This window comes from Callorhinus ursinus, unplaced genomic scaffold, assembly GCF_003265705.2.
Source record: "Callorhinus ursinus isolate GAN/ISIS: 27379988/994484 unplaced genomic scaffold, GSC_fseal_2.0 scaffold14, whole genome shotgun sequence".
NCBI lineage: Eukaryota > Metazoa > Chordata > Mammalia > Carnivora > Otariidae > Callorhinus > Callorhinus ursinus.
The window spans coordinates 40,878,700-40,891,039 of NW_027397076.1; the positions used below are offsets into that span (position 1 = coordinate 40,878,700).

General features: G+C 43.2%; 1 protein-coding gene across 2 annotated transcripts in view; it reads left to right on the top strand.

Moving 5' to 3' along the window:
- Nucleotides 1-12,340, top strand: part of PPM1H (protein phosphatase, Mg2+/Mn2+ dependent 1H) — a 238,370-nt gene that overhangs the window by 165,074 nt on the left and 60,956 nt on the right. For both annotated transcript variants that reach the window (XM_073900727.1, XM_025883158.2), the window contains exon 6: nt 10,039-10,157. In XM_073900727.1, the coding sequence (XP_073756828.1) occupies nt 10,039-10,157 (119 nt within the window). The remainder of the gene's footprint in view (nt 1-10,038; nt 10,158-12,340) is intronic.

Below are 12,340 nucleotides of genomic sequence, written 5' to 3' on the forward strand. Positions count from 1 at the left end.
TTTTAAAGATTTTTTTATTTGACAGAGAGAGACAGTGAGAGGGAACACAAGCGGGGGGAGTGGGAGAGGGAGAAGCAGGCTGTCTGCCGAGCAGGGAGCCCAACATGGACTTGATCCCAGCACTCTGGGATCATGACCTGAGCTGAAGGCAGACACTTAACGACTGAGCCACCCAGGCGCCCCTACTTTGAGATTTTTAAGGATAAATTAAGACAGAGAATTCTTTATGAAAGACTCCAACACATACATATTTAGATCTCAGCCATTTAACATTTTCCCTTCATTTTGGTTTAACCCAAACCAAAATATTCTATTTCTGCACTGTAAATCAGGCAGCCAGCCTTGGCTCTGGAAGAGCCATCTCATTTGACCATTAGCATGACCATCAGTGTGGCTTGGCTGATGTTATTAATTTCATTTCATACGTGACCTTAGACTTTCTATCATGGTAAATTATCTTGAAATGTAAGGCTTCCAATCCTCCCCTCATATAATCTGACAAGGTTTTTCTCTTCCTAAGGGCAAGAAAGAGGAGAGATTACTCAATTTTTTTTTTAAGATTTGTGTTAAACCCTGAAAATCCTCATCTTAATAGCTTCCTTTCAAATACTGAGAGGTCTGAACATTTAAAAAATTAGCTCCTATAAAAGTTTTCTAGTAAGAGGACTTTGCCAACTCTTTCCTATTATGGAATCTGCCCTCTCATTGAACATGTGAGTATTTTTACTTTCCATATTCTGCTGATGGGAGTGGAAATTGGAACAACTACTTTGAAAAAGGGTCTGACCCAGCAGTTTTACTCCAAGGTACGCACCTACCCGGGGTGTGCACAAAAGTTCACCAAAGCCTAGAATGTGCACAGCGGAGTGGGGTGTAATAGCCCAGACTGGAAACTGTCCACATGTCCCCAGAAAGTGGAATGCATATGACAATTGTCAGTCAGAGTCACAGGCTGGAACGCCTTGCAGTACTGAGGATGAACACGTTTTACCTATATGCAACAGCATGGATAAATCACACAGCCTTAGCACAGCACCGGGGGCAGCTACAGGATTCTGGTGTGTGTACAAAGAGGCAGAACCAACCCACAGGTTGGGATAGTGCTTCCACTGGGAGAGCAATAATTGGATGGGCTCCTGACCCCAGGTGCTGCTGCCAGTGTGTTGTTTCTTGAACTAGATGCCAATTACATGAGTGTGTTCAATTTGTGAAAATACATGGACACACACACGTATGATACAGTAACTTTACTGAGTGTATATTATACTTGGTCGAAAAGTTTTTTTTTATAAAAAATACTTTCACTTTATTTAACTGGTTATTACCCTTTGCAGGAGGGGCCTTCTTTGGGGCTCTGCAGGAGCCCACGGTGAAGTGGCTAGACAGGTCCCCCAGAAAGGCACCCTTCTGCCCCCTCTCTGTTCTCTCCTAAGAGCAGCGTCAAAGGCCCCTCTACTCACCATGCTGCTTCACACTTCCTCACCTCTCCTCTTGCTGCTCTGGCCCCCGAGGCCTTCCGTGACCAGCTTTTCAGATGCTTTTCAGATTCCCTCTTACCCACCCAGTGAGTACCCCACTCTTTATCCCTTAACCCCTGGGGATATCTCCATTTCCACCCATAAACCTTCCTCCATCTCCCCCACTTGGATGTGAACTCTGAATAAAGGGACCTCTTTTTTGTTGTTGCTGTTGTTCTTTGAATCCCTAGCATGCAGGAGCTCATGTGTTAGTCTCATGCATTCCTTTGCATGTATACCCCCAAACCTGGGATAATCCTCTCGTTAGCTGACACTACTCCCTGGCAAGGTGACCACAAGACAGCAGAAGGAAATTTTATTAAAAGGAGTTAGCATTTTGTGTTTCCCAGCAGGCAATTTTGAGTAACCTCAGGACCCACCGTGTCATTGTCTGCAGGAAGCCTGGTGCTCGGTCTCCTCCCGTCATCATTCCATACATATCACTCTCTAGGTCTGGGTCCTGCTTCCACTCCCCATGTTCGCCCTGCCTTGCCAAGGTGCATAAAGCTGTCCCGCAGCCTGGGAGGGTGGAGCTTGGATCCATGTGCTCTGGAGTGAGACAGACATGGGTTCGGGTTACTCATCCACTCTGCTCTAATGAGAAGCTTCCTAGAAGGTTCGAGAAGACATCTCTTCTTCCGGCTTGTCCCCTCCTGTTATGGCTGAATCCCTTTGTAACTCAGAGATTATCACTGGGTTGGGGTGGTTGTGTTTCTTCACTGCAGATGCTTACATCCGTCCGTCTCTTTGCAGCAAGTTTCTGCCCGGGACTAGAGAGGAAAGCAGACAGAAGACTTCTGATCCTCCTTCCCCATCTCTGGTGTCCTGCCGCTTCTTGGCACAGCAGGTTACTCTAGCATCGTTTCCCTAGATGAGTTGTCCGTCTTGTCCCCGGCCAAACGTAACCGTGTCTGGAAGTTCATTCTTATTAGCTGTTCAGACTCTAAGTGCCAAGGATAGGTCCTACCCTCCTCCTAGCAAATGTGCACTCTCCAGACTCCTTAAAATACTCCTGGCAACCTGTCTTTGGTTCTGTTGGGGCTGTGGTTACCAAGCTTTCTTCCAGGGGTCATTTGTGGAAACACATGAACTCCAGTGTACCTCCATCCTTCCCCTTGGTTTGGAGCATTCTGTTATGCTTCCTTGTGGGAAAGCCTCAAATTTTAGGATCAAAATGGAAGTACAAAAAGTGGTCCATTCTTTTTTCTTTACATGGAGCAGGCGAGCACACTTTAAATCGGATTTTAGTATAAAATACGTTTCTGGGTTTCTAGTCGGCAAACTTATTAAGTAGAGAAGAGACATGACATTATTTGGATATTCTTAGGAATGTGAAATATCATGAGGTTTTAAGTGGTATAATTGCACCCACACACATGTGATTTTCTAGGAAGGTATCTATCAAATTATAAAAAGTTAACTAAGTCCAAAATACAGTAATATGTGTCCAAGATTGTTTTTATGTGCCATGGGACCTGAGTTTTAGCTTTTTCAAAAAATTGAAAGCTATATAGTATTATTTTATAAAGTTGAATTACCGTAATTGTGTAAAGCAGGTCAGAATGTTTTGTATTCATTCTTCCAGCAAATACTTTCTTGGAGTCTTTACTGTGTTAGGTGTTATGCTAGGCCTTGGCGTATAGCTAAGGTTTAAAAATAACGAACATATTTAAGGTTGGCTGGTATTACTTGCATCACCATGCAGATGTTTTAACATACATACGCCCAAATATCATCATCATAGAGAAAGAGCTAAAATATATCCAGCATGTCAGAAAAACAAGGAACGTTTAGGAGAGTGTCCAGAATTTTTATTTTGTAGGGATCTTAACGTGTTCTTGCTCTCCTGTCTTAGATTTTTATCCCATTAAGGCCCACATTTTTAATAGGCCAGCATCCCTATGAAATGTGCCTTGGGAAAGGACAGTAGTCTTCTGTACCTATTTATGAACCCCCCAGATATGAGTAGTAGAGTAAAACATTCCAAAATCATCCAAGAATCTTGTAAGTTTGGAGTCAAGATATTATTGGACCTTATTGCTGAGAGGAACCTAACAAGTTCTTACATCCACATTTTATAGCCTTTACACTTTGGGTATGTTGCTTACATTGAATTCAAAGTAAAATAAATTTTGAGGCTCAAGATTCCAGAATGCTGACATGAGTGATGCTTCTGATGGGACAGGCCAGCTCTAACAAAGTAACACCAGTCGTGTTACTTGAATGCTGCACAGCCTCGGAGAAGTTGTTTCTGAGTTGCCTAATTGTGGTCCACTCTGCTTCTGAGAATAGAATGTCTCTGTGCTGGGCTGTTGGGAAGCAATGGGCTCCAGCCTGAATTTAAACCTGGTTGGTCCTTCCCAGTGACATTAGATTTCCCTCAAATTATTGGAATAACAAGGGGGAGTAAAGCTCCTCTCAACAATTTTCTAAAACCTACTTTGAAAACTGGGTTCTCTTATTGGGCTACATCAAAATAGAAAAGCTGCACAGTGAAGGAAACAGTCAACAAAACGAAAAGGCACACGACAGAATGGGAGAAGATATTTGCAAATGACGTATCCAATAAAGGGTTAGTATCCAAAATATATAAAGAACTTCTATAACTCAACACCCAAAAAATAAATAATCGAATTTAAAAATGGGCAGAAGACATGATCACCAATAAATAAATGAAAAGATGGTCAACATCACTCATCATCAGGGAAATGTAAACCAAAACTACAATGACATATCACCTCACACCTGTCAGAACGACTAAAATCAACAACACAAGGAACAACAAGTGTTGGTGAAGATGTAGAGAAAAAGGAGCCCTTGTGCACTGTTGGTGGGAATGCTGACTGGTGCAACTTCTGTAGAAAATAGTATGGAGGTTCCTCAAAAAGTTAAAAATAGAAATACCCTATGATCCAGTAATTTCACTACTGGGTATTTATCCAAAGAATACAAGAACACTAATTTAGAGGAATACATGCACCTCTATGTTTGTAGCAGCATTATTTTGAAATAGCCAAGTTATGGAAGCAGCCCAAGTGTCCATCGATAGATGAATGGATAAAGAAGATGTGATATACACACAAACATGAATATTATCCAGCCATAAAAAAGAATGAAATCTTCCCATTTTCAATGACATGGATGAAGTAGGAAGTATTATGCTAAGAATTTGAACACGTGAGCAAAGGAAAAAGACAAACTAAAAAACAGACACTTCACTACAGAGAACAAACTGATGGTTACCAGAGGGGAGGTGGGTAGGGGATTAAGGAGTACACTTGTGATGAGCACTGAATAATGTGTAGAATTGTTGAATCACATATTGTGCACCTGAAACTAATATAACACTGTAAGTTAACGATACTGGAATTAAAACAAAAACCTTATTAAAAATAAAAAGTGATTTTTGTTTTTTTTTCAAACAGTCATCCATGTTCAGTAGTAGAAATAGTTATAAATACAGGTAAGTTAAAAAGAAAACCATCAGATAACATTTTACATTGAGATGACTGAGTGTATGTACTTATACAAACCGTATACATAGAAGCCCATGTTACGGACCGAGTGTGCCGCTATTGCCCCTAAAACTTATGTTGAAGCCCTACCCCCTGGAGTGCTAAATTTGGAGCTAGGACCTTTACAGAAGGAATTAAGATTAAATGAGATCAAAAGAATAGGGCTTTCATCAGATAGGATTAATGTGCTGAGAAGAGACCCCAGAGATCTCGATTTCTCTCCCTCGAGAGACAGAGGAAAGCCTGCGTGAGGTGCAGTAAGGTAGTCTGCCAGCCAAGCAGCAAATCCACTGGCACCTTGATCTTGGACTTCCCAGCCTCTAGAACTGTGAGACATAGTGTTCAAACCCCCATCTGTGGTATTTCAGTATAACAGTCCACCTAACTAAGACGAAATACTAAAAGTTTCATGAGTACCGCAGAAAAAGATCTACACAAATGAGCAGAAGTATGTTTTCCTCTGAAAACCTATGAGTGTGTGTCCCATTATGTTATATCATCTCATTTTTCATGAGTCAACCACCTATTTGCTCTACTGTACTTAGTTCTTTTTTTTTTTTTAAAGATTTTATTTATTTATTTGAGAGAGAGAGAGAATGAGAGATAGAAAGCACGAGAGGGAAGAGGGTCAGAGGGAGAAGCAGACTCCCTGCTGAGCAGGAAGCCCGATGCGGGACTCGATCCTGGGACTCCAGGATCATGACCTGAGCCGAAGGCAGTCGCTTAACCAACTGAGCCACCCAGGCGCCCCCTACTGTACTTAGTTCTTGAGTTGTTTTTTCTTTAACACCAGTAACTCCCATCCGGTCTGACAAATATAACAATAGTGAGTATTGAAATGGCTGATAAGAAGGGAGGCTACAATTAGGATATGGATGGTGATTTTTAAAAATAGTACAAACATGCCCTAAGTACACATGGAATACAGGTGAATTCTCTGGTGGGCATAATTGTGACAGAAAATATGTCCTGCATTATGTGAAATGTGCCATGGCAGTTAGTAAGAGAAGAAGAAAACCATAAAGGTGGAGAAATCTAAGGGTTTGACGTCAGTATCAGTGGAAGATGAGTCATACAGTATTTCTTCAGAGCTAAGGCACTTTTTTTTTTTTCACCTTTTGACCTATCTGAAGGTGAGATATTTTGCAACCGATGGGTGCTGTCAGGCAAGTGTCAGGCATGACGAGGATGTCCTCTCCTGGGCATGTATGGACATCAAAAGAGCAGCCCCCGACTTGCAGAGTGGGTGTCCAACAGCTTAGAAGAAAACCCTGCAGACAAAAATGAAGCCCTCTTAAGCCTTCTTGGATTTGCCTGGTTGTGCAGAGGGGCTTGGAGGTGTGAACCTGACTTGTTGAGCCACATTCCTGAAGTGGGAGTTAGAAGTAAGCCGACTGGAGATAATTGCAGAGCTGACTTAAGAACTTTGCACCCCTGGTTCCGAGGCTTGTAGTTCTTTGGTGGATTATTTAAGAAAAGCCGCCTCACCAGTACTCCAAGGAAACACGGGCTAGTGTGTGGAAAATCACAAACATTAGTGACTCAGCGTTGAAAACCGATGAGCAGTTGGATTCTAAACATGAAAACGTTTTTGGAAAACCTTAGCCGATATACTTCACCTATATATTCTTCTTAAATACACCCCAGATTAATATATAAAAATTTGTCTAAGTCCAAAGGAGCTTTTTCAAAAAGAATAAAATAAAAATTCGAAATGGCGAAAAAGTACTGTACATAGTGTAATTGGCAGCTTCTCCCTGTTTCTTAGGGGTAAGAAAATAATAGCTCCTCTATTAAAGGGCATCTTAGAATTGGTGAAACACAGTAGCCTGTTGTTATAATGGAAGACAGCAAGCAGTTTGAAACCCTGAAAGCCTCTGCATGTGAAGGGGCTCCAGATGCCACAGGAACGTGGGATTTAAGGCCTCTCTGAGCCTGCTCATCCTCACAGGGAGAGGTGAGGTGGCCCATGCAGAGAGCAAGCTGCTCAGGAGTTCCTAGGGGCTTTGCAGACATCTGCCTCAGCAGATCTTCCCTTACCACTGCCCAGGCAAATGTGTACCAGCAGAAAGGGTGTGAGGGTACCCGGTTCAAGCACCATTAAAGGGCCATTCAGCCTCCTGGTAAGGGAGCCAAGTACCTGGAATGCTGCACACTGACCCCTCTTGGTCACTTGAGTCTATGAAGAAATGTACTTAGAAATGGCCTTTGGGTCCTAACCTGTTTGTTAATAATATATATGTGTGGCATTTATATGTATTAATATACACACATGCACTTGTATGTACATATATGTCTTATATATGGATCTGTGTATGTCTGACACCACTTACGTAAGCTCATACACACACACTCACTGACATACATTGTTTGATAACCTGCTTTTTGCAAATACATCCACTCTTTCCATGTCATTACATATTCTCTGTAGTGTCAGTATAAATGATACCATAGAATTCTTTTGAATGGATTTTTACTCATTTATTTAATCACCGTATTATTAAAGGATTTCTTCTACCTACTTGAGGAACATTCTTATGGCCAAGCTGTGTGCAGACCTGTAATTTTTTTGTTAACTGGATCCTCATGGGTACCTATTGGTGATTCAGACTTTGCATGGTCCAGGAGCAACAGGACCACAGGCCTTTTGCCCGCTTTCTGTTTTTTACAAATGTGTGTGAAGGTTAAAGGGTTGGAATGGGGGTTATGGACATAGTATTAAGCTCAGTCTCTGAAACCACCCAATCCTGGCTCATCACCTTGGGCGAGATATCTCAGGTTCTCTGGATCTTCGTTTCCTCATTTGTAACTTGAGTCTATGACAAGTGGTTTGTAGGACTGTTGATGTAGTAACAAGCATATCAAGTGCCTGTTATCTGGTAGCCCCTAAGTCAGTGTTCGAACAGCTTGGGGGGCTGGGGTAGGGAGAAAAATCTCATGCTGATGGGTCCCACGGTCCTAGAGGATGATGCGGGGTGCATAGTAGATGCTGCTGTTCATTGACGATTTATGCCTCTGCTCCTTCAATCCAGACAGCTGGCCTCCTGGGTGAAACTCCTGCAGCTGCACAGGGCACTGTACATGGTTCAGTGCTCTGCTCTTGCTGTCTAGAAATCCTTAATCTTGAATAGAGGCTCCATATTTCCATGCTGCACTGGGCCCCGCAGATTCTGTAGCCAGTTCCCCCTTGTAAGGTTGTTGGCAGCGTGACATGAGAGCTCACAAAGCACATGTCGTAGTTAGGGTGTAATAGAGCTCAGTAATCATTAGATGGATACAGTAATTTTTTTTATGAGCAGAGATACCTATGATAAGTGTATTCATTTAATTATTAAACCTGTGAGATAAATACACAATTAATCTAGGAGAGATTAAGAAACTGAGGCTCCAGAAGCTTAATCGCCAACTAAAATCACACAGCTTATAAATGCAGAACTTGGATTCAGACCCAAGTCTGTCTCACCCAAAGCCCACACCACTGACCTGCCCTATGAAGTATTAGCTTCCCTCCCTCCCTCCCTCCCTCCCCCCCTCCCCCCCCCTTTCTCCTTCCCTCCCTTTCCTTCCCTTCCCTTCCTTCTTTCCTTTTCTTCCTTCCTTCCTTCCTTCCTTCCTTCCTTCCTTCCTTCCTTCCTTCCTTCCCAGGGAACCTCTCTGTCAAACTCAGTGTTTAAGTGTTCTTGATATTCATCAGCAGCCCAACCCTTATCCCCAGCAGAGGTTTAAGAGCCCCTCAAAGATGATCTAGAATTCCTGCCAGACCTGGAAACTTTGGGGGCTACAGCAGACAGTAAAGACGCTTCCACTTTTAAGTACTATCCTGCCATGTCTCCAAGCCTGCTCAGAACTCCGTTACCTGGCCCAATCTGGCCAACCTGGTGACAGTTCAGCTTGCTTCCTTTGATTCCTGATAGGCTTAGCTTAGGATGACCATGTCCAACTGAACCTCCAAACCGCCATGAGAATCAGCAGGAGATCTGCCTGTGTCAGGTCCTGGGAAAGAGGCTGTGGGAGATACCTATTTCCAGTAGACTGAGGACATGGCCATCTGTCCTGTGGCAGGGATCCCTTGCTTTCCTACAGTGCCAGGTCATGATTTGCTCTGCCCACTCTTCCCTGCCAGAGAGAGAGTGAGAGGAGGGAAGGAGGGAGGGAGGAAGAGAAAGGATCCATTCCACCACACTGCTAATAAGCAGGCATACAGCATGGTGTGGGGAGGCTTCAATGCAAGTTTGCTTATGGTGTGTGGCCTTCGAGCAGGGAAGTTAATACTTGAGCATTTCATCTCTTGGATAGCCGGATTTGAATTTCGAACGTGACAATGAGACTGTTTGTTGTTTCAAAGCAATTCCCTAAGTGGCTGTTTGCTCAAGACTTTTGTAGTGTGAACAGAGATTTGGGGGAGGGGAAGAAGCCATCTGCTCTGGAATAGTCTTCCAATTACATGATCAAATTACTGCAGAGCAAAATGGAAGGAGTCCAACAGAAAGTTCCCGTCTGGTGTATCCAGCCCCAACCTGCTCTCCGGGGCCATTGTGTCCATGTGGAGATTCACATGCAGGTTTCAGAGGCCAGGCCGTGATCGCCAAGAGTGTGAGTAGGAGAACAGAGAGAGCCAAAGAGGAGAGTCAGCGTGAGCGTTCTTGCTGCATCAACATGCCTCTCGGGAGAATGAAACAGTCATGCATTTGAATTAAAAAGTGAATTTTTGGAGAAACTCAGTTTCTTTTCCTTTTGACTTCAGTGATCCGTGTCTCTGATTACAATTAATTTATCACATGAAATGAAATAGTTACATCCCTTTAAATTCAGTTGGTGATTTTTATTTGCTGATAACTCTCTTTGTAAATTTGCAAATCTATTTATTTCCCTTAAAATAGGAGAACAATTTTCTTGTTTTTGGAATATGGACTGTCTTGATGTGCAAAACATTATTGAGTCTTATTTTTTTTCTAAATATGTGTGTGTGTGTGTGTGTGTGTTTTTTCCCTTTCTTTTGCTATTAGGCATTCATGCAGCCTCACTTGCTGGGAAATGAGTTCACACATTTGGAGTTTCCAAGGAGAGTACAGAGAAAGGAACTTGGAAAGAAGATGCTCTACAGGGACTTCAATATGACAGGCTGGTAAGAACATGCCTCCCTCTGCCTCAGCACCACCACAATATGTGTGAGGGAAGCGTCACCACCGTAAAAAGCCATTTACGCCATTTGGATCAGGTAGTACAGCCAGAGACTTGGTTGGTGGTGAAGGAATAGGGGCCGTGCCCGCTTCTGCGGTTTGTTCCTCGGCACCAGTCCTCAGATCACAGTGTTGGTTGGCCTCAGTGCTTCTCTGAGGCCCTCCCTGGGGACATGAGACCCAACAAAGCTGACATAAATCCTCACTTCAGATGAGCAAGCATTTTTGAGGCTTTTAAAAACTTAAGTTGGTCAGCAGCTCAAAGAAATGGGCTAACAGGTCAGCAGCTTAAAGAAATGGGCTAACAGTTTATTGAGCCAGACAGGTGTGGATGTGAATCTTAACTCTGATCTTTCTAAATAGACAAAGTTGGATAAACTGCTGAACCCTTATGAGCCCAATTGTCCAAGAATAAAGTGGAAAATATATGCTCTTTGAGGGGTTGTTGTAAGGACTAGAGGTAATGAGCCATCTTCATTATTTTTTCACATTCATTTCAAGATAAGAATCTTGGCCGGGGGTTGTCTTACTCCCACGGCACACCTTTGTAAGCACCATGTTCATTTCTGTAGTGGATCAGTGGCTAACACAGACTAAGACCTCCTCTGGTTTCTTACGTATGAAAATAGATACGAGGTAAAGTACATCTACATCACAGGACTGATGTAAGGACTAAATGAGAGCGTGCAGGGCCTGGCACGTGGAAGTATGGGTGAAGGTTTGCTGTTAGCCCCGAGATACTGAGCCCTGAGCGTCCTTCCAGTCTAGAGGAAAGTAGGAGCATGAGACGGTGGACTCTTTCCTTGACGTATCTCCAGCTTAGGCAAAGAAGTAGTTTCATTATCTCTTCTTCATTGACCAAAATAGCTCTAACAGATGGTCACAGCCCAAATTCTCGTGGTAGTGACTTCGAGGCTGGGAATATACTCCTAGGAACAGTTGAGCTACCTAGGGAAGATAAGGGGCTGATCTGAGGCACTTCCAGTTGTCCTTTACCATCTAAAAGAGAAGATTTTCACCACTATCCACTCTTCTTGTAGGGCAGGGTCAGCAAACTATAGCCCCAAAGCTAAATTCCACCCTTAATTTCTGTAAGTAATTGTTTTTAGTACCGCCACATTCATTTGTATACATTTGATCTTTGGCTACCCTCACTCTACAACAAGGTGGTAGAGTAGTTGGAACAGAGAATGTATGATCCACAAAGCCTAAAATACTTACCCCTGTTCTAAAACGTGAGTGGATTTGGCAGAAAGGGCTCACCCTATTTGCAGCTCTGAGGTTCTGGAGTTTTGGGGCCCCAGAATCATTACCCTTACCTGACTGGGTTTTCTTTGTAAGTTCATTTTTATTGAATCAGCGAAATCAGCACTTGTCACAGAAATTTAAGGTGAGGGCTACTGTAGTTGGAAAAGCTGATGGGGTTTAGTCTAGGTTTTGCAGAGTTTAGAATGATGGAAGGAAAGGTGTCCTAGGTCGGGAATCCCCATGATTGCAAACACATAAACAAATAGAGTGGATCTGAGAGTGAGAAAGATGGCCAAAAAGAAAGAGAGCATCTATGGGAGATCACACTGAGTTGTGGTATCAAGGGAACATAATTGAGGATAAGGGAAGGCAGGCAGAGAAATACATTTACCGTGGGAAGCTGTGGGTTGTGCTGGTGTGTTCTGAGGAGAATGAATGATGAAAGCAATGTTCTAGGAAGGCAGTCCTAAGGAGTTTGAAGGAGAATGTTGAGAGAAAACAGATTTAGGTAGCCAGAAGAAAACCAGCATAGAAATATGTATGTGAAGGGGCACCTGGGTGGCTCAGTGGGTTAAGCATCTGACTTTTGATTTCAGCTCAGGTCAGGATCTCAGGGTCCTGGGATTGAGCCCCACATGGGGCTCCGTGCTCAGCAAGGATTCTGCTTCTCGCCCTCTGCCCCTCCCCCTGCTCATGCATGCTCGCTCTCTCATGAGATCATGACCTGAGCCCAAGGCAGAGGCTTAACCAACTCAGCAACCCAGGCGCCCCTAAATAGATAAATCTTAAGAAAGAAAGAAAGAGAGAGAGAGAGAGAGAGAGAGAGAGAGAGAGAGAGAGAGAAAGGAAGGAAGGAAAGAAAGAAAAAGAAATCTATCTA